At 41.6% G+C, this 23557-nt stretch overlaps 1 protein-coding gene across 4 annotated transcripts in view; it reads right to left on the reverse strand.

Annotated features, from left to right (window-relative positions):
* Window positions 1-23557, reverse strand: part of Myo5a (myosin VA) — a 126834-nt gene that overhangs the window by 10683 nt on the left and 92594 nt on the right. The window contains exons 28-36 of one of the 4 annotated variants that reach the window (XM_042687445.1): window positions 23135-23362; window positions 20786-20794; window positions 18453-18553; window positions 15786-15866; window positions 13343-13541; window positions 10979-11053; window positions 8921-9014; window positions 2495-2641; window positions 497-651 (exon numbers count right to left, since the gene is read on the reverse strand). In XM_042687445.1, coding sequence (XP_042543379.1) covers window positions 497-651; window positions 2495-2641; window positions 8921-9014; window positions 10979-11053; window positions 13343-13541; window positions 15786-15866; window positions 18453-18553; window positions 20786-20794; window positions 23135-23362 — 1089 coding nt within the window. The remainder of the gene's footprint in view (window positions 1-496; window positions 652-2494; window positions 2642-8920; window positions 9015-10978; window positions 11054-13342; window positions 13542-15785; window positions 15867-18452; window positions 18554-20785; window positions 20795-23134; window positions 23363-23557) is intronic. The other 3 variants (XM_042687446.1, XM_042687447.1, XM_042687448.1) reach the window with 3 other exon arrangements.

The following is a 23557-nucleotide window of genomic DNA, read 5'->3' on the forward strand; positions in this document are numbered from 1 at the left end:
TTTTTTTTTTTTTTTTTAATTTGGGAATTCAATCAAAGTACTGGACCATGTCATCTAAGCAGCAATTTAAGTTGGAAGAAAACGTGGCAGTACCAGGGCTTGAATGCTAGACTTGCACTCACTCACACCTGGCACTGTACCACTTGAGCCACTCCTTCAGTTCAGCAAAAAGCTGAACTGAACTGAACAATTTTTTTCATGGACAATAAGAATCTTATGGAGTTTTCTGCCTGGGCTGGCATCAAACTCTTGATCCTGATAGTGGCTAGGATTACAAGTGTGTGCCACCAATGACAAGCTAGAAAAAAAAAAAATCCTTCAGTGTTTTAAAAGACCCCTTTTTATATGAATGAGCCATGTATTATTGAGCTTAGCAACCATTTTAAACATCAACATCATATAAACACATACACACACATATATATACACATAGTACTAGCAAGTTTGCTCAAGTCTAGGGAATAATGAGTCCCTCTCTACAGACTGTGGAACTGACCTTCAACACTTTTTTGATGCTGTTGATTGTTGATGTGAGCAATGACCTCACTTTCTGATCATCGTTCAGGTAGTCGGCGTGTCGCACACACATGAACAAGATATACGCTGGCAGCCCTGGGATCAAGTTGACTGCTACACCACGTGGCTTCAGTTCTGTAAAAGCAAAGGAAAGACAAGGCTTTGTGAGGCATGCATTTGTAAGAAAGGAAGGCACAGTTGTCACCTAGCCGCTCAGTCATCCACAGTAAATCATGGAAGAAAGGGTATTTTAACAGCTTCTCTGGTGGAGGATATAGGGTACTGGTTCTACCTAGAGTATATAAAATTAAAATTTGTAGTTATGCGCTAGTGGCTCACATCTGTAATCCTAGCTACTGAGGAAGCTGAGATAAGAAGATTGTGGCTCAAAGCTAGTCTGGTCACAAAAGTCTGTGAGACTCTTATCTCCAATGAACTACCAGAATACCAGAAGTGGAGCTGTGGCTTAAGTGGTAGAGCCTTACCCTTGAGTTCAAGCCCCAGGATTGACAACAAAAATAAGCAAAAATACACAAACAACATGGTTTTGTCCTGAGATTCCTTCAAGCAGCCTCTCCCTCCCTCATCTATAACATTCAACTCTAGACTATGAAATCCTTACCATGTTTTCTGTGATCTCCCCTAGCCTCAGCTCTCTTGGTTCTAATGGGTCTTCTCGTAGTTGGCTGAACATACCTGGCATGCTCCTACCCAGTACCCCTGCATGCACTATTTTTCTGCCTCTCTGTTCTTTCCTCAGCTATCAGTGCAACTAGTTCCCTTGCTTCTTTGCCCTCTGTCCAAAGCGATATGTCCGCCTTTCCTCTTTCCTCCCTGGTTAACCATCAGCTCCCTGTTCTTGCTAAATAAAGATCACGTTGAACCTGCAGCATGTCTGTTCCGTACCCAGCACAGAGTTTAATGCCATGAACCGAGGCATGTTAAATTAGGCGTAATTGCCCATCACGATACTGTCATCTAGCACCTGGGGGGAGGAAAGGCGTGCAGAGGCTGAGGAGAGGCTTTTGGCTTGCAGCTCTCACGTGTTTGCACCTCTCCTCATTTATCACCCAGGAAAAGTCTCATGGAGCCAGCAACCCCCCCAGCCCCCTCCACCGTAGGTCCCGCTATGATCTTCCTTATGCCCACTTGTCCCATCCATCCCTTCATTCACTGGAATTTCTCCCTTAACTCCTTTCTTTCTTCCCCATTATCAACTACTGTCCACAATTCATCATAAGCCTTTCTAAGGAAAGAAGGAAAAGCAGAAATCAGAAAGTAGGAACCTTAATGGGCTAGAGTGGTGGTTATACATTAGAGTCCTTTTGAAAGGTTTCTAGAAAAGTCCTTGATAAGGCCAGGCCAGGCTGCTCTTTCTAGGGTTTGGTTTCTACTTGTCTTTTTCAACAATTATAAAAATGAACACTTTTTCAAAATCTTTCTGGGTGAGTGAGTAGCATCGTTCAGAGGCACAGTGATTGTTATAAAAATAGAAATTAAACCAGCAATAAAAAAAACCCAAACCCAATAACTACCACAACAAGGCTTACTGGCCCCAAGCCTTTAATCCCAGCACGCAGGACGCAGAGTCAAGAAGATTATAAATTCAAGGTGAGCTTGGATTATTACCTAATAAGACCCTGTTTCAAAAAGACGACAAACAGTATCCCCTCCCTCAACTTTCCCCTATTCTCTGGCCTTAAAGGATGTTAGCACACACTAATGCACAGTACATAATGATGACTGAAGCAATGCTAGGCAAGCATGGTAGCACAGACCTATAGTCCATGGCAGAGAGGGAAGGATAATGTGAGCCTCGTGGTTGAAGACTAGCCTGGTCAATATAGTAAGATCCTCTTCTCAAAAATGAAAACAAATTTTTAAAAAGGAAAAAAGAAAGACACTTGAGTGACTAAGTTTTTCCCACCATAGACACACGGACCAGAAAAGTATTTCATTCCATATAGAGAATACTTGCCGAGAATCAGGTTCTTAACCAGCTTCTGCTCGTCCTCCTTCTTGTACTCCAGCATTCCTTGGAAATCCTTTTCCTTCCTGGGAATGTTGACTGGACGAATGGGCTCATCGATGATCTGCCCAGGTGATATATTTTCCATCTGGCCCACTGCACCAGAAACAAAGGAGAGGAAGATGTTTTCCAGAGAGAAAAGATGGACAGGGTCCCACGATCTGATCATTCTAAGGGTACTCTGCAACAACAGAAACTGGACATAGGGGCTGGGAAGGTGGCTCAGTGGTAGAGCGCTTGCCTTGCATGCCTGAGGCCCTGGGTTCGATTCCTCAGCACCACATAAGTAAAAAGAAAAAAAAAAGTCGGAAGTGGTGCTGTGGCTCAAGTGGTAGAGCGCTAGCCTTGAGCTGAAGAGCTGAGAGACAGCGCCCAGGCCCAGAGTTCAGGCCCCACAACCGGACCCCCCCCCCAAAAAAAAAAAATTAAAAAAAAATCTAGGATCATAATTTCTTTAAAAAGACATCCAGCTGGGCACTGGTGGCTCAACCTGTTATCCTAGCTACTCAAGAGGCTGAGATCTGAGGATCAAGGTTCAAAACCAGCCTGAGCAGGAAAATCCGTAAGTCTCTTATCTCCAGTAAACCACCAGAAAACGGAAAGTGGTGCTGTGGCTCAAGTGGTTAGAGCACTTGCCTTGCATGCCTGAGGCCCTGGGTTAGATTCCTCAGCACCACATAAGCAAAAAGAAAAAAGCCGGAAGTGGCGCTGTGGCTCAAGTGGTAGGGCGCTAGCCTTGAGCTGAAGAGCTGAGGGACAGCGCCCAGGCCCAGAGTTCAGGCCCCACGACTGCACCCCCCCCCCAAAAAAAGAAAGAAACTGGCCATAGTTTAACTGAATAATTCCCTCTTAAAATATTATTTTCCCCCCCGATAAATGAAGTAAATGGATAGCAAAATTAAATCGTAATGGCACTCAGAAAGCCTCTAGCTTGATAATTTTAAATAACCTTACCTGACTCATAACTTTTTTTCAATGAAGTTTCCTTAGATTAAATGTCCTAAAAGTTAAGTGGTTTAGTGTATTTTAACTAATCTGTACCAATCAGAAATGGTTAAGTATATTGAGATTTTAATTTCCAGAAGGAAAAAACAATGTTCTATACAGGGCCATGAAGAGTACCTTTAGGTGCTGGGAAGTTGGCTCAGTGGTAGAGTGCTTGCCTTGCATGCATGAGGTCCTGGGTTCAATTCCTCAGCACCACATAAACTGAAAAAGCCAGAAGAGGCACTGTGGCTCAAGTGGTAGAGTGCCAGCCTTGAGCTGAAGAGCTGAGGGACAGCGCCCAGGCACCATGACCAAAAAAAAAAAAATCTGAAAGTTACCCTTAAAAGATGTTTTAGAAAAGCCATGGACTAGAAGAAAATAGTTGCAAGTCATATATTCAACAACAACAAAAAAGAGTACCTTTAGTTCTAAGAATCCAGTTAGTAAAGGCAAAAGAAGGTACTGGAGGCATGGTTCAGTAAAGTACCAGCTGAGCAAGCGTGAGTCTCTAAATTTAAACCCTCCAAAGAGGAAAAGCACATTTACTTCAAATGTAACATTCAATCAGTTCTACCACCTGAAGACTGCTGGCCAAACAGTGCTTTTCCACACCATTGATGTGAAAATGTGCCATTTTTCTATAAGACAAATTCTTTTCTTTCTCTTTTTTTCCTTCCTTCCTTTCTTTTCTTTTTTTTTTTGTTGGTTGTGGGTCTTGAAATCTGGGCCTGGGTGCTGTCCCTCAGCTCTTCAGCTCAAGACTAGCACTCTACCACTTGAGCCACAGCACCACTTCTGGTTTTCTGGTGGTTAATTGGATATAAGAGTCTCATAGACTTTCTTGCCCGGCTGGCTTTAAACCGTGATCCTCGGATCTCAGCCTCCTGAGTAGCTAGGATTATAGGCATGAACCAGCTACACTTTTTGTACACTATCTCTAATTTCCCAAGAAATCCTAAATAAGTAAAACATTTTTATTTAAAACATATTCATAAATATTATGGGTCTTTGTTTTTAATAGAATGGTAAAGGAACTAGGAGGCGATTGTAATCATTAAGTACAAAAAACTTTTTGGATTAAAAATGATCTCTGTTAGCCATGTGCTGGTGTCCATGCCTGTAATATTAGCTACTCAAGAGGCTGGAATCTGAGAATCATGATTTGTAACCAGCCCAGGCAGGAAAGTCTGTGAGACTCTAATCTCCAATGAACCACCAAAAAGTTGGAAGTGGAGCTGTGGCTTGAGTGGTAGAGCACCAGCCTTGGGCATAAAAGCCAAGGGACAGTGGCTAGCCCCTGAATTCAAGCCTGAGTACAAAATAAAAGAAAAAAGAAAATTATCACTACTGTAAAGGCAGAAGGTGAAAAAGAATTATATTAGTGATATAAATCAACCTGCAATTTCACCTAAGAATTGAGACTTGTGAATTGATGAGAAACAAAAGAAAAGGAAGAGGAGTTATGTGAGTTACCAAATGGGTTTGGAGACTCATGCTAGTAAGCAGGTTTTACCCCTCACCCACCAGAAGGGGGCGCTGTTATAAAGTCCATCCAAGCTCAGATTGAGTTCTGAGACTGATGTCAAACACAATGTGCAGCAGATGCAAAACTAGAACGTTTACTGCTGCTTCTGGGACACTTCCTTTGTTAGTGCTGAGAAACTATTTCCAGAAAAGAGGTTATTACAGAGAACACCAATAACTGCCAGTGCTCTTGGCTTATGTGGCATGGAGCCAGGTGACACATTGCCACCTCCTAAGACAGTGTCACACAGTGGGACTATGAGACATCTAAAGAGTGATCAGATGATCAGACTGGGAAGGAACAAATGAGGGCTATGGCCATCTCTCATCATCAAGTGCTATGGCTCCAGGACCCCCAGAGCTGTGGCTGCTCGTGGAAAGTTGCTACATGTAAAAAAAATTTAAAAAGCCAGGCACCGGAGGCTCATGCCTATAATTCTAGCAATTCAGAAGGCTGAGATTTAGAGGATCACATTTTGAAGCCAGCCACAGCAGATACATCTGAGAGACTCCATTACCAATCAACCAGCACAAAATGCCAGACTGTAGGTATGACTCAAATGGTAAAGCACCAGCCATGAAAAAGAGAGAGAGAACTCAAAGCCCTGAGTTGAAGCCTTGGTACTACCAGAAAAACCCCAAGCAAACACACGACAACAAAAAATCCCTGCCACCAATGTCTACTAGTCACTTAGAGCCATGAGACAATTCCAAAGGAGAAAACGGGGTGGGAACAAATTCTACATATTGCATTTATCAATAAGTGTACATAGTTGGGCTTCATGTAACCCACAAAGCTTTTTTTTTTTCTGGTCTTGAGCCTTGAACTCTGGGCCAGGACACTGGCCCTAAGCTCTTTTTGTTCAAGGCTAGTACTCTATCACTTGAGCTATAGCACCACTTCTAGCTTTTTCTGTGATTAATAAATTAATAAGTAAATTAATAGGACTTTCCTGCCTGGGCTGGCTTTAAACTTCAATCCTCAGATCTCAGTCTCCTGAGTAGCTAGGATTACCGGCGTGAGCCACCAGTGATGTTTTAAATTACATAATTCAAAAAATCTAAGATGTCATTCATTATGATATACCATTTGATATTAACACTGTAAAAATTAACAGTGTCAATTAAACTATACAGCATCAACAAATATAAAGCTACATTTTGAGTCTACAGATGTTAAAATGTGAAGCATATATATACTCACATATACTCAGATTTTATGAGATACCGTGAACATTTTTACTAGGAAAGCTTGAGTTTGCTTTTTGTTGTTTTTGTTTTTGTTGTTGTTGTTAGCTGTGGGGCTTGAACTCAGGACCTGGGTGCTGTCCCTGAGCTTTTGTGCTCAAGGCTAGTACTCTACCACTTTGAGACACAGCTCCATTTCTGGTTTTCTGGTGGTTAATTGGAGTCTCATGGACTTCCCTGACCAGGTTGGCTTTGTACCCCAATCCGCAGATCTTAGCCTCCTTAGTCTAGGATTATAGACATGAGCCACTAGCACACGGAATAAGGTTTTTTTGTTTTTTTTTTTAACTGTATTTAAAAAAAAATTGTTTTTTCTTTTTTGGTACTGGGATCAAACCCAGGACATTGCACTTGCTTTGTAAGTAACTTGCTACTGAGCTACATCCCAGCCTGAAAGCTCATGATTTAAAAGAAAGCTTTACTTTCCTTGTATAAAATCACAAACCAGTATATTTTTGGTTCTGTATGAAAAATGTCAGACAGAATTTACCAACCTCTCATTAAACTTTTTTTCTTGCCTCTGAGTTTTAAATACAGCTTTAGGTCTTTATAAAGACCCAGAAATATAAGAAATCCACTCAACATGTTGATTTATTTAACAAAATTATCTACTGACTAAAATAAAATGTTCACTTTTATGTAACATCAGGAAAATATAAAACCTGAAAGACATAGACCAGAACACTACTCCAATTTTCTAATGCCTAAGAGACCATGGTAGTTGCTATAGTTTGAGTGTTTGTTGAGACTTAGTCCCCATGTAACAGAACTTGTGGGACCACCAGATGGCTAGCATGAGAGTTCCAAACTACCTTATAATGAGGTTGAGGGAACTAGTGTAGCCTTTTACCCTTCCTATCCCTCTATAGCCATGTGAACACACAGACTTCACTCCCTTGGAAGAGGCAGAGATAAGGCACTACTAGCTAGGAAGCTGAAACCAGGCCTTCACCAGACCCTGAACATGTGGGTACCTTGAACTTGAACTTCCATCCTCTTCAAGTATGAGAAATGAATTTCTATTGCTAATGACATACCTCCAGGCTGAGGTACGTAGTTAGAGTAGCACAAACAGATTGAGATCTTCATCTTCTAGATTCTTTATAAAATTGAAAGGAAAATATTCTAAGCATTCTTTTTTGGTCTGGGAAAAGTAGAGGAAATTAAGAGGATGTCCTAAAATTTTGTGGGTTTTTTTTTTTTCCCCTTTGCCACCAGGAAGCTCTGGACCTCCGGTTTCATTGAGAGAGATAAGTCCCCACTAGTAGAGAAACTGTGGTGGAAATTCTGATCCAAAGGAGAGAAATCAGCTACAAAAAGCTGGAGTTCTAATCCTGCCAGTTAGATATAACTAGCAAGACTTTGGGTAAGTCACTTATAGTTTCGGGGTCTTTTAAAAAAAAATTTTTACAAAGACAAATAATTTCTAGAATACTCTCATGTCTAACTTTCTTGATTATGAAACACGTATAATGTACTCTTAGAATAAGACACAGCACAAAGCAGATAAAATTTTAGAATATTCTCCATTTAGCTACATGTAAAAAAAAATATGTCGGCTTTTTTTTTTTTTTAAAAACAGTTTTTGGTTAAAAAAAGTTTCCTTATTTAAATGCAGCCTACAGGAAGAAGCAAAAGACATGCTAATGTTAAAACAAAGATTTACATGTATTGCTGTATAGTTAGAGAAAAACATAAATAAACTTTGAGTTTTTTAGAAAGTGTTTTGTTCTACAAAGTTGCCATATTGTTTTCTGTATGATGCGAGGACTTGGGAAGGAAGACAGGTCTAAGGAGAGCTTGTGACTTTTTTTTTTTTTTTTGCCAGTCATGGTGCCTGAACTCTGGGCCTGGGTGCTGTCCCTCAGCTCTTCAGCTCAAGGCTAGCGCTCTACCACTTGAGCCACAACACCACTTCCAGCTTTTTCTGCTTATGTGGTGCTGAGGAATCAAACCCAGGGCCTCATGCATGCAAGGCAAGCACTCTACCACTGAGCCACCTTCTCAGCCCCGAGCTTGTGACTTTTATCCCCTGATTGGAGAGTGGGACAAGAACATTGCCCCTTCTCAGGCATCCTAGCCTAAAGAATTGATTTTTTTCTCCTTTAGATAAGAATCAATTAATTCATTATGTTTCATAAGAATTACTATGCCTTTTCTTTTGTTGAATCTATGAATTGATTTCTCAAATGTTACTTTCATGCTGTAAAACTTGCCAGGACAGTTTAATCAACAAGTTTGGTTTCTGAGTGAGAATGGCCTACAATTAGTAACATCTGAAAACATGACAACGTAACTTTTTGGTTAAAAATACAGGTTTAGCTGAGCTCTAGAGGTTCACGCCTATAACCCTAGCTTCTCAAGAGGCTGAGACCTAAAGATTGTGGTTCCAAGCCAGCCAAGGCAGGAAAAGCCAATTCGTTAGCAAAAAGCCAAAGTAGAACTGTGGTTCAACACCAGCCTTGAGTGAAAAGGCTAAGTTAGAGTAAAAGGCCCTGAGTTCAAATCCCAGATGTTTTTGTTGGTATCCTAATACTCACATGCGAACCTCTATTAGGACACTGGAAAGTGCTATAAAACCAAGATATTGCAATTGTAATAAATATGTTTAAATACCTTCTAGTTCACCAATTTTCTTGGCAAATACTTTCAGTTGTTTTTTTAGTTTCCGGACAGTCTTATCCTGTTTTTCAAGCTGTTCCATCAAATCCTAAAGATCAAGATGAAAAATAGAACAGAAAGATCAAAATAAGTCTTTTAAAATACAGTGAGGGAGACACAAACCACAGAACAGCACTGTTAGTTTTATAGAAAAGCTCCAGAATAGCTCATTGGTGGAGCCACCACCTGGCTAAAACTGGCAGGTGTGGAAAGTACAGCTGTGGTAAAAGCCAAATGCTAAAATAGGCAATGCCATAAAAGGCTTTACAGCGTGATGGAAGGCAGGCTTGCTGTGGGTCTTTTCCATTGGACTTGATGTGGGGGAAAAATGACCGAATGCTTACAAATGCACTGTCATCCCAGTGAAGGGGAAAAGGTACAATGTACAAAACACAAAACAGTGGGAAGATTTAGACAGGTGCTGATGGCTCAGGCCTGCTACCCTACTAATTCAGGAGGCTTAGATCTGAGGACTGGGAAGAAAAGTCTGTGGGGCTCTTAGCTCTAATCACTGAAAACTTGGAAGTAGAGTGGTGGCTCAAGTGGTAGAGCACCAGCCTTGAGCTCTGAAAAATCTAAGTGACTGTACCCAGGCCCTGAGTTCCAGCCCCAGTACTTGTATAAAAATTTTTTTAAAAAGGTGGACGTTTTAAGGATGGCTGCAGTTTGGTGTGGAGACTAATGTTCCGTATGTGTGAAGCAATGGTCTCTTTTAGATCTTACCTTAGCAGATTCTAAAATAAGCCTTGAGGATGGTAGGGGGAAAACAATGGAGGGGGTAACAATGTTCAAGAGGAAGTGTACTCATTAAAAAAAAATAAATAAATAAAATAAGCCTTGAAATCTAGGCAAAGTAAGAAGTTTGGAGAATTAAGATGTAAGCTAAGGGCTGGGAATGTGGCTTAGTGGTAGAGTGCTTGCCTAGCATGCATGAAGCCTTGGGTTTGATTCCTCAGTACCACATACACAGAAAAAGCCGGAAGTGGCACTATGGCTCTAGTGGTAGGGTGCTAGTCTTGAGCATAAAGAAGTTCAGGGATAGCACCCAGGCCCTGAGCTGAAGCCCCAGGATGGCCCCCCCAAAAAAGATATAAGCTAAAAAAAAATAATCAGAGTGATATAGAGAAAGATGTAGCTGACCTAGGACCAAAGGGGCAGGTAGCAGTGTAAGTGGGCATCCATGAACACGTCATGCAAGAAAGCAACAGTCTATTTAAGGGGAGGGTAAAAAACAAAAGTTCTATGATTATTCACTTTCTCAAATGACAGGTACAGCTGGAAACTCAGGAATTAAAAGGAAAGTAGACAAGAGTAGTTTTGGAAAGCTTTGGAAGGAAATGAGTCAATTATGTTTATAGTTGTCATCCAAAAGGGAAAAGCATTTACAGATACAAATTTGTACCAGGCACCTGTGGCTCACCCTGTAGTCCTGGCTACTCAGAGGGCTAAGATCTAATGATCCAAGTTTAATGCCAACCTGGGCAGCAAAGTTTATAGGAATGCATCTCCAATTAACCAGCAAAAGCAGAAATGGAGGCATGGTTCAAGTGGTAGAGCACCAGCCATGAGAGAAAAGCTGAACTGTGACCGCAGCACACCCATGCATACACACACCCACACATACATACACACACCCTCACACACATGAAACACAAATTTATTCACTGTCCACTTTAGACAAGTGTATATAGATCCCAGACCCATGTTTTGAAGGAAATAGTTGCTAATATTTCCAAGTGTTCAGAGTTATGCTTCTTGAATTTTGATCTTTGCAAACACATTTTGCTTCCATCATGCTGTAAGCCCAGCGTTAAAAACGAACCAAACATGGCAATGGACGCAGGACACAGAGAGGTGACACCACTAGCGGAGAGACAGCTGTGGGGAGAAACAGGCTGTGTGCAGGGTTTTCAGGAGATTTTTCTGGGTAGGGGCAGACAGCAGTGGCTGTTCAATTATAGAGGGCTGAAAAGAGCGAGGGAGACAAGGAGAAAGCACTGTGATTTTACATACAATCATCCGTTTGTAAAGTGAAATCCGATAGGATTGATACTTCTTAGGGTCATCTGCATATAATTCCTCAAAATACTGAAAAAACAGGCACAATGGATATTTGTTTTTTTCTTGGGTCTTGGAGGAAAGGCCACCTCTCAGCAGAAGCAATTTTAAAAATATGTGAAAACACAAATAATAAACCTGAATTCTTCATCTGCCAGCACTCTCATTACTGTAATATAAATGATCTGAACTATATACTTAGTGATTTTTTTTTTTTGCATGATAAAGACAGGAGGTGCTGGGCACTGGTGGTTTATGCTTATAATCAAGTTACTCAAGAGACTGACATCTGAGGATCACAGTTCAGAGCCAGCCTGGGCAGAAAAATCCTTGAGTCTCTTATCTCCAAATTAACTGGCCAAAAAGACAAGAAGTAGAACTATAGCTCAAGTGATAAGAGTGGCAGCCTTGAATGGAAAAGCTGAAGGACAGTGCTCAGGCCCTAAATTCAAGCCCCAGCACTGGCACAAAAAAGACAGGTTGGCTGACAAAGACACTGCTGCTCAGCAGGCCACCAGCAGTGAGCCATGTCATCCAGCCAAGACTCAGACTTCTTGCTTCTCTTTCAGTGACATGCTCTGTAGCCAGCCACAGCCACAAGGGTAGGGAATGAGAAACACAGCCCTGGCAGGGCCTCTCATTTGAAGGTAGGGGGGGCTGGTGAGAAGCCCTGTCCCTTCCTTCTTTCCTTCCTTCCCCAAAGGCCATGTGGAGGAGGCTTGTGAATCCTCTTCACTTCATGAGGGAGAAAAACCATTTTTGTATTGGTGTTGGCGGCAGGTGGGTGGTGGATGTTATGCAAGGCACACTTTCCGAAAAACAGCCCAAATCAACTGCTGCTTTCACATTCTGCTCAAGGGCTTTCCTCAAGAATTGCATGATGCAGGCCAGGTGCCATTGGCTCATGCCTATAATCCTCGTTATCCAAGAAGCTGAGATCTGAGGATCACAGTTCAAAGCCAGCCTGAGCAGGAAAAGTCCATGAGACTCTATCTCCAATTAACCACCAAAAAGTTAGAAGTGGAGCTGGGGCTCAAGTGGTAGAGCACTAGGTTTGAGCAAAAAAAGCTATGGGACAGCCCTGAGTTCAAGCGCCAGTGCTGGCAATTAATAAGCAAATGAATTTGAATTTTACAATTCAAACTAAGAAACTATAATGAGTTTGAAAAACTGAAATGAAGTATTTTGTGAACTTGAATATGACATCGTTCTTTGGAATCTGTAGTCAGTATAAGGGCAGGAAAAAAGCTCATCTGCAAAGGGGGTTTTCTGAACTCAGACTCATTAACTAGACCTTTCCCAGCTTAGAATATGGGGGCTTAGTTTATTTTTATGTTAGCTATGAAACATTGCCAAGAAAATGAATGCTGAAGACACAGTGCAAAGAAAACACTTGATCAACTTAGTGAACAAACCCCAAGAATCTGATAGCCCAGAGGCATCTCAATTTCATGGGCTCACTTAGTTATTTTAACAAAACCAATGATAAAACACAGAATTTGTACACTCATCAATCAATATTATTCAGTATCATTCAAAATTATTCAGTTACTTGGTATAGATTTAGCAATTCTTAGCTATGAAAGCATTGTTAGTTGAATATAAGCCATGATATAACTCAAGAGTACTATACAATGACATTTTAAGAGTATTTTATGATTCAGATGATTTCCCCAGACAAATTAAGAGATTTCAGGCACTTTGGAAAGAGTCCAAATACCACCTCTCCCTTCCCATCTCCCATTTCTACCTCGGGGTTTCACAGCCAGCAGAGTGGGGGGGACGGGAGACTTATAACTTTGGGTTGAATAAATGACACTAGAAAAGTATTTGCAATGTGAATGATCATTAATGGAACAATGGAGGGATGATTCAGATTGTTAAGTCTTTAGAGAAGATGCAAACATTTGTATTATAGGTTATTAACAAAAACCTTAACTAGCAGAGTGCCAGATGCTCACAACTGTCTGTCATCCTAGCTACTCAAGAGGTTGAGATCTGAAGATGGTGGTTTGAAACCTGCCTGAGCAGAAAAGCCTGTGAGCCTCTTCTCTCCAATTAACCACCAAAATGCCAAAAGTAGAGCTGTGGCTCCAGTGACAGAGCACTACCAGCTCAGGGTCCAGAACATCAGACCTCCCTCCACTCCCCCAGGAACCTTCTGTGAAAGACAACCTTTGAACATGCCCTTCTCGCTGCTGCCAAATAAGGGATAACAAGTGTAAGGCAGGGTGTTTTTCCCAACTGAGATGTTGGACAAAAAAGAAAGCAGACCATCCAGCATGCTGGCGGAGCAGGAAGTCCCGCCCCTGTCCTTACCAGGTTCTCGTTGGTCAGCCGGGTGATCTCATGCTGCAGGCTGGCCTCGATGCGGGCCTCCGGGGGCAGCTGCAGGTTCTGGGCCAGCAGCTGCTGCTGCCGATTGTTCTCCTCCTTTAGGCTCTGGATCTCCCCTCGGAGGGCCTCAGCCTCGTTCTCGTGGCTCCTCTTCTGTGATTGCAGTTGCGATTCCAAGAGCCTGTGGAAGCCACACCAGCAGAGGGGGAGATGACACAGAGCCCCTGCCTGGGGGGCCTGAGGTCACAGGCTCACTTCCCAGAGGAAAAGCAACTTGCAGCATGTGTATGTCAGCATCTGACTTGATTCAAGTCAAAAAAACGCAAACCAGGGCGATATGCACTCACATACTTGTGTCCTTCTGAACTGTTTAAAGCTCATCATCAGAAACACAGGAGTTTTAACTTTTTGGAAAAAATGTGAGGAAATGATTAGTTAAAAAAAAAAAAAAAAAAAAGCAGAGGAGGGGGTAACAATGCTCAATAGGAAATGGACTCATTACCTTGCTCATGTAACTGTAACCCCTCTGTACAGTATCTTTACATTAAAAAATATGTATTAAAAAATCAATTAGAGCAGGAAATGGTGCTACATCTCTGCAATCCTAGCCACACTCAGGAGGCAGAGATGGGAGACAACCCAGCCCCAGCAAACTCAGCTTGAGATCCCTATTTTAAAAACAACATAAAAGGGCTGGGGACGTGGCTCAAGCTGTAGAGGGCTGGCCTAGCATGCACAAGGCCCCGGGTTCAATCCCCAGCACCAAAACTTAAAAAAATAAAAAGAAATGAAAGATGTAGCTTTAATGTTGGCTTACTATATTTATACAGTAGCATTTAAGTTGGCCAAACCCAACAGAATTATCACCACAAGCTAAGTTGGAATTATAAAGGGTAAGAATGCAAACTGTTAATCTAACCAAATATGCCTTTAAGGATACAGCTACTCATTCCAGGGATAGCCATGGTCTCACATGTACATTAAATCTCTGCTTTAGGGTAGAAAGGCTGGAGTGCTACTTTCAAATACATTTACCCTAATTCAGAGTGACAGTTGAAAATATATATATATATATATATATATATATATATATATATATATATATATATATATATATATATATAAGCATCTGGTCTTTCTACATATAAGTAACACAATCCTAACAAGACAGGGCTTTGGAACTTTAGTATTAAGAGGATCCGACATGCTCAGTAGATCTCTGAGGAAACTGCCAGCCAACTGAGCACATGGAGCAGAGCTGGCACAGACAGCACAGGCACTGGTCAGAGTGTCCCCTTCACCATGTACCACTCCTTTACCAAACTCAAAACAGCCACGGTTAAAAATTAACCAACATGGCCAGGATGCTGTAATCCTAGCTACGCAAGAGGCTGAGATCTAAGGATTACAGATAAAATCCAGGAGACTTATCTCAAATTAACCAGCAAAAAAATGGAAGTGGGGGGGCTGTGGCTCAAGTGATAGAGCATCAGCCTTAAGAGAGTGCTTGAGCCTTGGGTTCGAGCCCTAGTATCAGCACAAAAAAGATAAAAAAGGAAATGACCAACATTTAAAAAAAAAGACGTTCATTTATTCTAATTGTCTCCATTACCACTGCCTGGGTAAAACTCATTGGTGACTCTGCCAATAAAGAATAACAAACTAAAAGTATTTTAATAATTGCAGTATTTCAAAAGGATTTCAATCATTAATACCACAAAGTTAATGGCAATGGTTGACTGTTAGAACAGACAAAGCAGAATAAGCAGAAGCCCCTTGAACAGTGCAAAAATTGTTTAAATGCACTCACTAAAAATGGAATTTTTTATAAGATTTTTAAGATATACATAATGAGTATCTATGTTACAAAGATGCTGCTTTTTAAAAAATTCTGTGTTCTTTTCCATGGACAAATTTAGTGTGCTGCTAAGTTTGGGTAGGTATTCTGAACTGAAGCAAAGCATGAAACCCTCTTGATGTTTTGTGTGTTTTTGGTATACCTACTGGGTCTTGAACTCAGTGCCTGGGTGTTCTTTTCTCTTTGATCAAGTTGCACTTTGCCACTCAAGCCACAGCTCCACTTCCAGCTTTTTGCTGGGTAACTGGAGATATGAGTTTCACACAGCCCTGTCAGGGTTGCCTTCAAACTGCAATCTTCAGATCTCAGCTTCCTGAGTGGCTGGGATTACAGGCATGAGCCACTGGTGGCCAGCTAAAGTTTAGCTTTTACAGCACCTCTATGTGTGTGTGTGTCTGTGTGTGCACACTGAGTATCTGGGCTGAATGTTCTCTGTTGTTATACTGAAAGTAATTTACCATGGAGAAAATCAATACACAAAAAACATGGGAGTTAAAGTCAAGAGATTACTGTTAGTAAGAAAAGAAACAAATTAGTAACAATCCATTTTGAGGGGACAAATATAACCTGTTGGCTTGTTTTAACCCTTCATAAGCCAGCCACAGCTCTCCATCCTCATTCAACTCATGGCAATCCATAGCAGATGATCTTCCATGCAAAGGAACACAATGCAAAACACAAAGGGACACAGGATGCAAATGAGGTAAGGGTGACAGGGAGTGTGCATGCTATTTTAATATTTATCAAGGGGACAAGTTTGTTTTCATTAGTAACTTTATGACAAAAACCACACAAAAAAACTACTTTGGGTGACTTTTTTTTTAAAAAAAGGACATGTAACACTGCAACGAGCAGAAAATAGAGCCAAATAATCAAGAACCTAGAGCTACTTTTCCTGAAAAAAACAAAAAAATCAATGTCAACAAAAAGAAAGAGATTCTGTTTCCAAGATTTCCTTCAGGTGGCTGAATGATCCACGATTCATAGATGGGAAGCTATGACACACATAGAAGAAAAATTCCAGCTCCCACTTTATGTGGCAATCTTGGCCATCTATTTCAAAAGCAAGTTTTAGGTTTTCTGGATAGGAATTTGCTTGAGCTTAATCAAATCAAACTTCCCACTTAAAAACTTAATTTTAACTTGGTACTGGTACAATCCTAGCTACTCAGAAGACTGAGATCTGAGGGTAGAGTGGGGGGGAGGGTGCCCCAAAGCCAGGAGAATCTTATTTCTAAATAACTACCAAAACAGCAAGAAATAAGGGCTGTGGTTCGAGTAGAAAAGCACCAATTTGTGGCAAAAAGGCCAAACGAAAGCCTTCAGTTCAAGCCTCAATACCAGCATTAAACAAACAAACAAACAAATAAATCTACACCTTTTAATAATTTGTCCATGAGAGCAAAGACTGCTATTGCTTTCATGTCCTGCTGGATTGGAAGTGTGTGGCACAGGTATGGCACATAGTAGGCACACAGGATATCTGGATAGATAAAGAGCATATTGCTCTTTCTATGGTAATGTACTCTTAGATATACCCATGTTTTAAATTTACATTTATCAGTTAAAATTTCCGTTTAACCAAATGCTTGTGTATTTCCCATCAGTGACTAAAAAAGGAAGTAAGACTTATTTCACTGTTTACATGGCAAATATCTTTAGTTGGTGATCACTTACTTGTGTGTGCCCATACTGACACTACATACCAGGAAATCTGGACCAAACATTGATAATAGGTATCACCAGAATTGGCTTTCTCTCCTGTCGTCCCTGGCTAGGTCACTTCAAAATCACTTAGCAAGCTGGGTGCCGGTGACTCATGCCTATAATTCTAGCTACTCCGGAAACTGAGATCTGAAGATCGCAGTTTAAAGCAGGCCCAGGTAAGAAAATCCATGAGACTCTTATCCCCAATCAACCACCAGAAAACCAGACGTGGCACTATGATTCAAAGTGGTAGAGCATTAGCCTTGAGCAAAAGAGCTCTGGAACAGTACTCACACTGAGTTCAAATCTTCCAGCCAAAAAACAAACAAACAAAAACACCTAGCAATAGTCTTCAGAATTCAGTAGTACTAATATTCTGTTGAGAAGTAAGGTAATGGGAAAGCGGAACTCCAGATAAAAGGCGTATTCTCCCATCCCTAAAGTCACGCTAATCTTTTTAGTTTAGGGTCTGGAGGTGTTGCTCAGGTGGTTGAGCACCAGTCTGTCAGCCAAAGTGCCAGGCCCTAAGTTTAAGGCCAACACTGAAGAAATTCTGTATACCTCATCATTTCTCTTCTTGACCAAGTTCCCCTTACTGAAAGCTGACATTTCCCTACAGACCTTCCAACAATCATGGGGAGTAGCAATCAGATTATGAAGGGCCCACCTAAGACTGTCCAAACTGCACAACTGGCCTTCTCAAGGCAACACTTGAGGGCTAAGGCCCTGAATACATGAAAGTATCTTTCCCTCGTGCAATAAGCTTCCAGACACCCCTCATCAATAATACTACCTACCATTATCAATGGGAGTTTTGCCACGATGATTTTTATTGTACACTGTACAAGGAGGGTTCACTGTGACATTCCCATACATTATCCAATGTGCCCCAGCAACCTCACCTCCTCTATTACTCTTTCTTTTCCTTCTTTTTTTTCTTTTTTTGTGCCAGTCCTGTGGCTTGTACTCAAGGCGTGGGTACTGCCGTTACTTAAGCTTTTCTGTTCAAAGGAGATGCTCTACCACTGGAGCCGTATTTCCACTTTCAGCTTTTTGCTGGTTTGGATTTGTCTACTGGGGCTGGCTTTGAACCTTGATCCTTAGATCTCAGTCTCCTGAGTAGCTAGGATTATAAAGTGGGCCACCAGCACCCAGATTTTCTTGGCTTTAATTTACAAAGTACTCTTGATTTGATACCTGTGGCTGAGCATGGTGGGTCACCCCCTTCTCAACGTCTTAGAATGCTTTTAATAGTTTTGTGATCCTACTTTCATATATGCATATAAAGAACTTCAACCATATTCATCCTCATTCATCCTGCTCCTACTGATCCATGTTCCTCAATGGGCCTGTTTATAATGGATTGTAACAGGGAGTACATGAGAAGTCTTGGATTCTCTCTGAAGTTGCTGTCTGATTAAGCAATGAATGGTCATGTTGACTTCTGCTCCACAAGGAGGCTGGCTGACTTGGAGACTCAAGATTAATACAGTTAAGCTAAAATGAAGCAAAGAAGAATCAACTTACCTGTTTGTTTCTTTCAAACCAATGTATGCTTGTGCTATTTCGCCTTTATCTTTCATTTTTTGTACATCTTCCAAAAGTATTGTGGCATCTGTCATTGTATTCTGGAGGAAATGACACATTCCCACATTAAGACTCAATTGAAAAAGGTGTGGCCAACATATTCTATTTTCCTCCAGTTTGGGGTGCTTATGTACTTCACCCTACCTGTGTCACAACTGAGCATCAACTCAGCCCCATGCAACCACAGCTGGAAAATGCCTAACACTATACTTTAAAGGTGACCAGATCTGTAGTACCACTGTCCTGCCAATACAATCACTGGTGGGCTCTGTGCATTTGACATATGGAAACAATGTGTGTGCATGTACACACACAAACAGCATAACAGTCTATACAACAACAGAGAAATAGGCAACCACTCAATGGAATGTACAAAAACAATCAATTACTTTCTGACCAGTTCAAAGGAAAGAAACACCAAATAAAATATCCGAAAACTTGGCACTAACTTCATTTTTTTCCCCATTAAAAACTCAGTACAAAGTAGGTAATGTTCAGATGTGATGCTTTATAAAATTAAAGTTTTTTTTTTCTCATCTCATCTTAAGATATATCTAAGTGGGAAGGAGGGAGCTCTTTTTAAATATCTTCCATCTGCCTTTTAATTCTCTTCTCCTCTAGCACAACTCAGCATAGTATGTATATAAATCTACATACATACATATATGTACATGAATTGGAAAGAAACATTAGACAGGTACATTACTGATTTTTTTTCATATAAAAGGGATATTTTGTCAACATTTTAATTTCCTTTTTCTATTTGGTCTAACCTGACATGGAACATAGTATCTATATTATTTATCTATCCATCCATCCCATCCATCCATCCATCCATCCAATCATCTATATATTGTTTGTGCCAATACTGGGATTTGAACTTGGATCACTCTCTTGCTTTTCTTTTTTGCTTAGGGCTGGCACTGTACTACTTGAGCCACAGCTCCACTTTTGGCTTTTTTGGTGGTTAATTGGAAATAAAGAGTCTTATGGACTTTCCTTCCTGGACTGTCTTTGAGCCATGATCCTCAGATTTCAGCCTCTTGAGTAGCTAGGATTACAGACATAAGCCACTAGTACCCAGCAGGGAACATAGTTTTAAAATCTTTATTCAGTTGCTTTCTACTTTGCCAAAGCAGGACAGGAAGAGATGAGGCACACTGTTCTGTATCTTCTTAATAATAATATACTTCAGAACACAATGGCCTGTTCAACTTATCTAAATAGTATTTGTCCGATTCTTTATTCAACATTTGCTCTATGGACTTAGTGGAGTATGTTTCAAATACCATGCTCTTAGAAACTAGTTTGAGATAAGTCCAGTTGTACCTGTTCCTCAGTGGCTGAGAACAAGGTATAGGGGAAGTGGATGCTGCAGCCTCAGCAGGAGAGACTTTTACTCCCTGAACTCCTGGATCTAAGTGGCTCAGCTGCTCAGGCTCCTCCCCTTCCTTGCTGTTCCCACAAACCTACAGCTGTTAGATACAAGAGCTTTGCTGGGTGTCAGTGGCTCATACCAGTAATCCTAACTACTCAAGAGGTAGAGATCTGAGACTTGCTATTTGAAGCCAGCTCAGGTGGACAAATCCTCAAGTCTCTTATCTCCAATTATCCAGCAAAAAGTTGGAACAAGAAGCATGGCTTGGGATGGGAAAGTGGCTTAGTGGTAGAGTGCTTGTCTAGCATGCATGAAGCCCTGGGTTCGATTCTTTAGTACCATATACACATAAAAAACCGGAAGTGGCCCTGTGGCTCAAGTGGTAGAGTGGTAGCATTGAGCAAAAGCAGCTCAGGGACAGTGGTCAGGCCCTGAGTTAAAGCCCCAGAACTACCTCCCTCCCTCCCACAAAAAGGAGCATGGCTCAAGTGGTAGAGCAATAGCTAAGAGTAAAAAGCTAAGCAAGAGTACAAGGCCCAGAGTTCATGTGCCAGTATTGTCACAAAAAAAGAAAGAAAGAAAAAGAAAATAAAAGAACAAGAACTTGAAGTGCCTGAACATCTGAGTGTATGCCAAGCGTTTCCTTTTCTGGACTGATCCTGTCCTACCACAACTGCTGTCATGAGTTACAGAGCTGACACTAGAACTCACAGAGACCAGTCTAGAAACCAGACTGAAAGCTGGTTCCCAGAGCAAATGGGAAATTAATGTGCAAATATCAGAATAGCCTTAAGTGTTCATAAACCATCCATTACCTATACTGAGGAAGACCTGAAAAATGTTAGGACTATCTATAAGTGGTATTAAACATTGGGGAAAAAAATCTTACCATTACCTTGTCATCCTGAAAAATCACAAGTTGGCAGGCACAAAAAAAAAAGGAAAAAAATTTTTAGTTCTGTGATTAAATTGCATCAATGATTCTCATTATAGCAGAAAAAAAGCTAATTTAAAAAGAACTATCAATTACTTGTCCTAAAATGAATTCTGTAAATAAATTAACATTCACGAAAGTGTCAGGTGAACCTCAATATATATATATGATGGCAGCTCTTGTTTAAAATTCTCTCAAGTTGCTTTGGTTTTAATTTTTTATTAATTTTTTAAATTTTTTATTAATTTACTTTATTGCTATTATTACGTACAGAGGGATTAAAATTACATGAGTCAGGTAATGAGTACATTTCCTTCTGTACAGTATCATCTGTTCCCTCATTCTCTCTGCAGAATGAATACATACATACACACACACACACACACACACACACACACACACACACACACACACACACGTTGGTGGTGGTGGTGGTGGTTGTGGGGCTTGAATTCAAGGCTTGGGTGCTGTCCTTGAGCTCTTTTGCTCAAGGCTAGTCCTCTACCACTTGAACTACAGCACCACTTCCAGTTTTCTAGTGGTTTATTGGAGATAAGAGTCTCTCAAACCTTCCTGACTGGGCTGTCTTCGAACCGTGATCCTCAGAGCTCAGCCTCCTGAGTAATTAGGATTACAGGCATGAGCCACCAGAGCCCATCTCTGCAGAATATTTTGAAGAGAACAGCCCTGCTATTGATATACCTCTGTGAGATTTTTGTCCTAGGTCCTTGAGCATTTAAGTAATGTCCACTAGGGGGCATCTGTCCAGGTGGAGCAGACCAAGCTGCAGGGCGAGAATCATCCTCTGGTTCATGGGTATTGCTGGGGTAGACAGCGCTGGGATGTTAGAACATCAGTGTTGTGGGCATCTTTCCTAGACGAGGCTAAGGCAGTTGCCCTGTGTAGGCTGGTGCTGGGTGAACAGGGACCTGGGTCAGACAGGGCTGGCCCATCAGAGGTAGATCAGCTGTCTCATGGGTTGTGTGGGCTGAGTGAGTACATTTGATACCAGAGCTCTAAGCTCTGAAAGCTACTGGTTTTTGTTTTGTTTTTTTTGTCGGTCGTGGGGCTTGAACTCTGGGCCTGGGTGCTGTCCCTCAGCTCTTCAGCTCAAGGCGAGCACTCTACCACTTGAGCTACAGCGCCACTTCCAGTTTTCTGGTGGTTTATTGGAGATAGGAGTCTCACAGTCTCTCCTGCCCAGGCTGGCTTTGAACCGCGATCCTCAGATCTCAGCCTCCTGAGTAGCTAGGATTACAGGCGTGAGCCACCAGCGCCTGGCGCTACTGGGTTTTTATGTTGCACATTTCATTTTTCTCATACTTTCAACTTTTACTACATGTCCTTGTGAGATTATCACCATGTACTCTGCAAGTATATACAATTGTTGCTTGTAAACTTAAAAAAAAACAAAAGACTACCAGTTTTCACATGGGAATCATCAGAAGAGAATCTTGATTTTGGAATGAACCCCAGCAAGCATGCAGCCTTCTTTCCCCAGGCCCAGCCACATCAGACATGAACATAAAAGGGGGTTGTTCTCTAAGAGGGTAAGGTGTGGGAGAGGGAAAAATAGTAGAGCACCTGTCCTAGCAAGTGCAAAGCCCTAAATTCATTCTCCACTATCTCCAAAAAGTACTGAGAATCTGGGTGCTGGTAGTTCATACCTGTAGTCAGGAGGCTGAGATCTAAGGATCAAGGTTCAAAGCCACCCTGGATGGCAAAGTCCATGGCACTCTTATATCCAATTAATCACCAAAAAACTAGAAATGGAGCTATGGCTCCAGTGGTAGAGTGCCAGCCTTGAGTAGAAAAAGCTAAAGGATGGCACCCAGGCCCTGAGTTCAAACCCTGGTAATGACACATTCATACCAAGTATTTGTCGCCCAACAAAGATTAATTTTAAGTCTTGTAGCCAGGCGCTGGTGGCTCATGCCTGTAATACTAGCAACTCAGGAGGCTAAGAGCTGAGGACTGAGGCTTGAAGTCAGCCCCAGCAGGAAAGACTGCGAGACTGTTATCTCCAATTAATCACAGAAAAAGCTGGAAGAGGTGATGTGGCTCTAGTGGTAGAGCACTAGTAGCCTTAGCCCAGGGATAGCTAGGCACAGAGTTCAAGCCCCAGAACCAGAAAAAAAAACTTATTTGTCTGTGAGTAACAGATGAAACTTTGAAGGTCAATTGGGATTCCATTTGTTTTTTTTTTTGTTTTTATGATTGCTTAATAAGTTTGCTTCATTCTGAATTACAGGCAAAGGTTAAGAAGTGGCAGGCTTCTCCCAGACTCCAGCCATGTATGCTGGCGCTTACCTTGGGCTGGATGGCCTCTTTCTGGCTGACCAGCTGAGACCGCAGGATGAGGACCTCCTCCTTGCGGACATCCAGCTCCTCACTCACCGAGGTCAACTGCTCCATGAGGACGCGGTAGGCAGGAGCTCCAGGCGCAGTCACCTCCGGAGCACTTTTCTCACTGAGGGCTTTGCGTAACTCATTGAGCTCATTTTTCAGTTTCTTGTTTTCTGACTCGAGTTCTTGACGCTGAATGAGGAGATAAAGCCAAGTACACTGCTGTCCTTCTTGACAGATGATACATTGGAAAACTCAATTTGCCCCAGGCAGGCTGGTAGAGAATTCTGATTGAAATGGACATTAAAGCTCCCCCAGTGAATGGCTTCCAGAACCTTCTGGGAAGGCTGCTAGGTAAGTTAAGGAGGCAAGGCATCTAGTAGAACT

The sequence above is a fragment of the Dipodomys spectabilis genome, unplaced genomic scaffold (assembly GCF_019054845.1).
Source record: "Dipodomys spectabilis isolate Male_0828 unplaced genomic scaffold, ASM1905484v1 ptg000108l, whole genome shotgun sequence".
Taxonomy (NCBI): Eukaryota; Metazoa; Chordata; class Mammalia; order Rodentia; family Heteromyidae; genus Dipodomys; species Dipodomys spectabilis.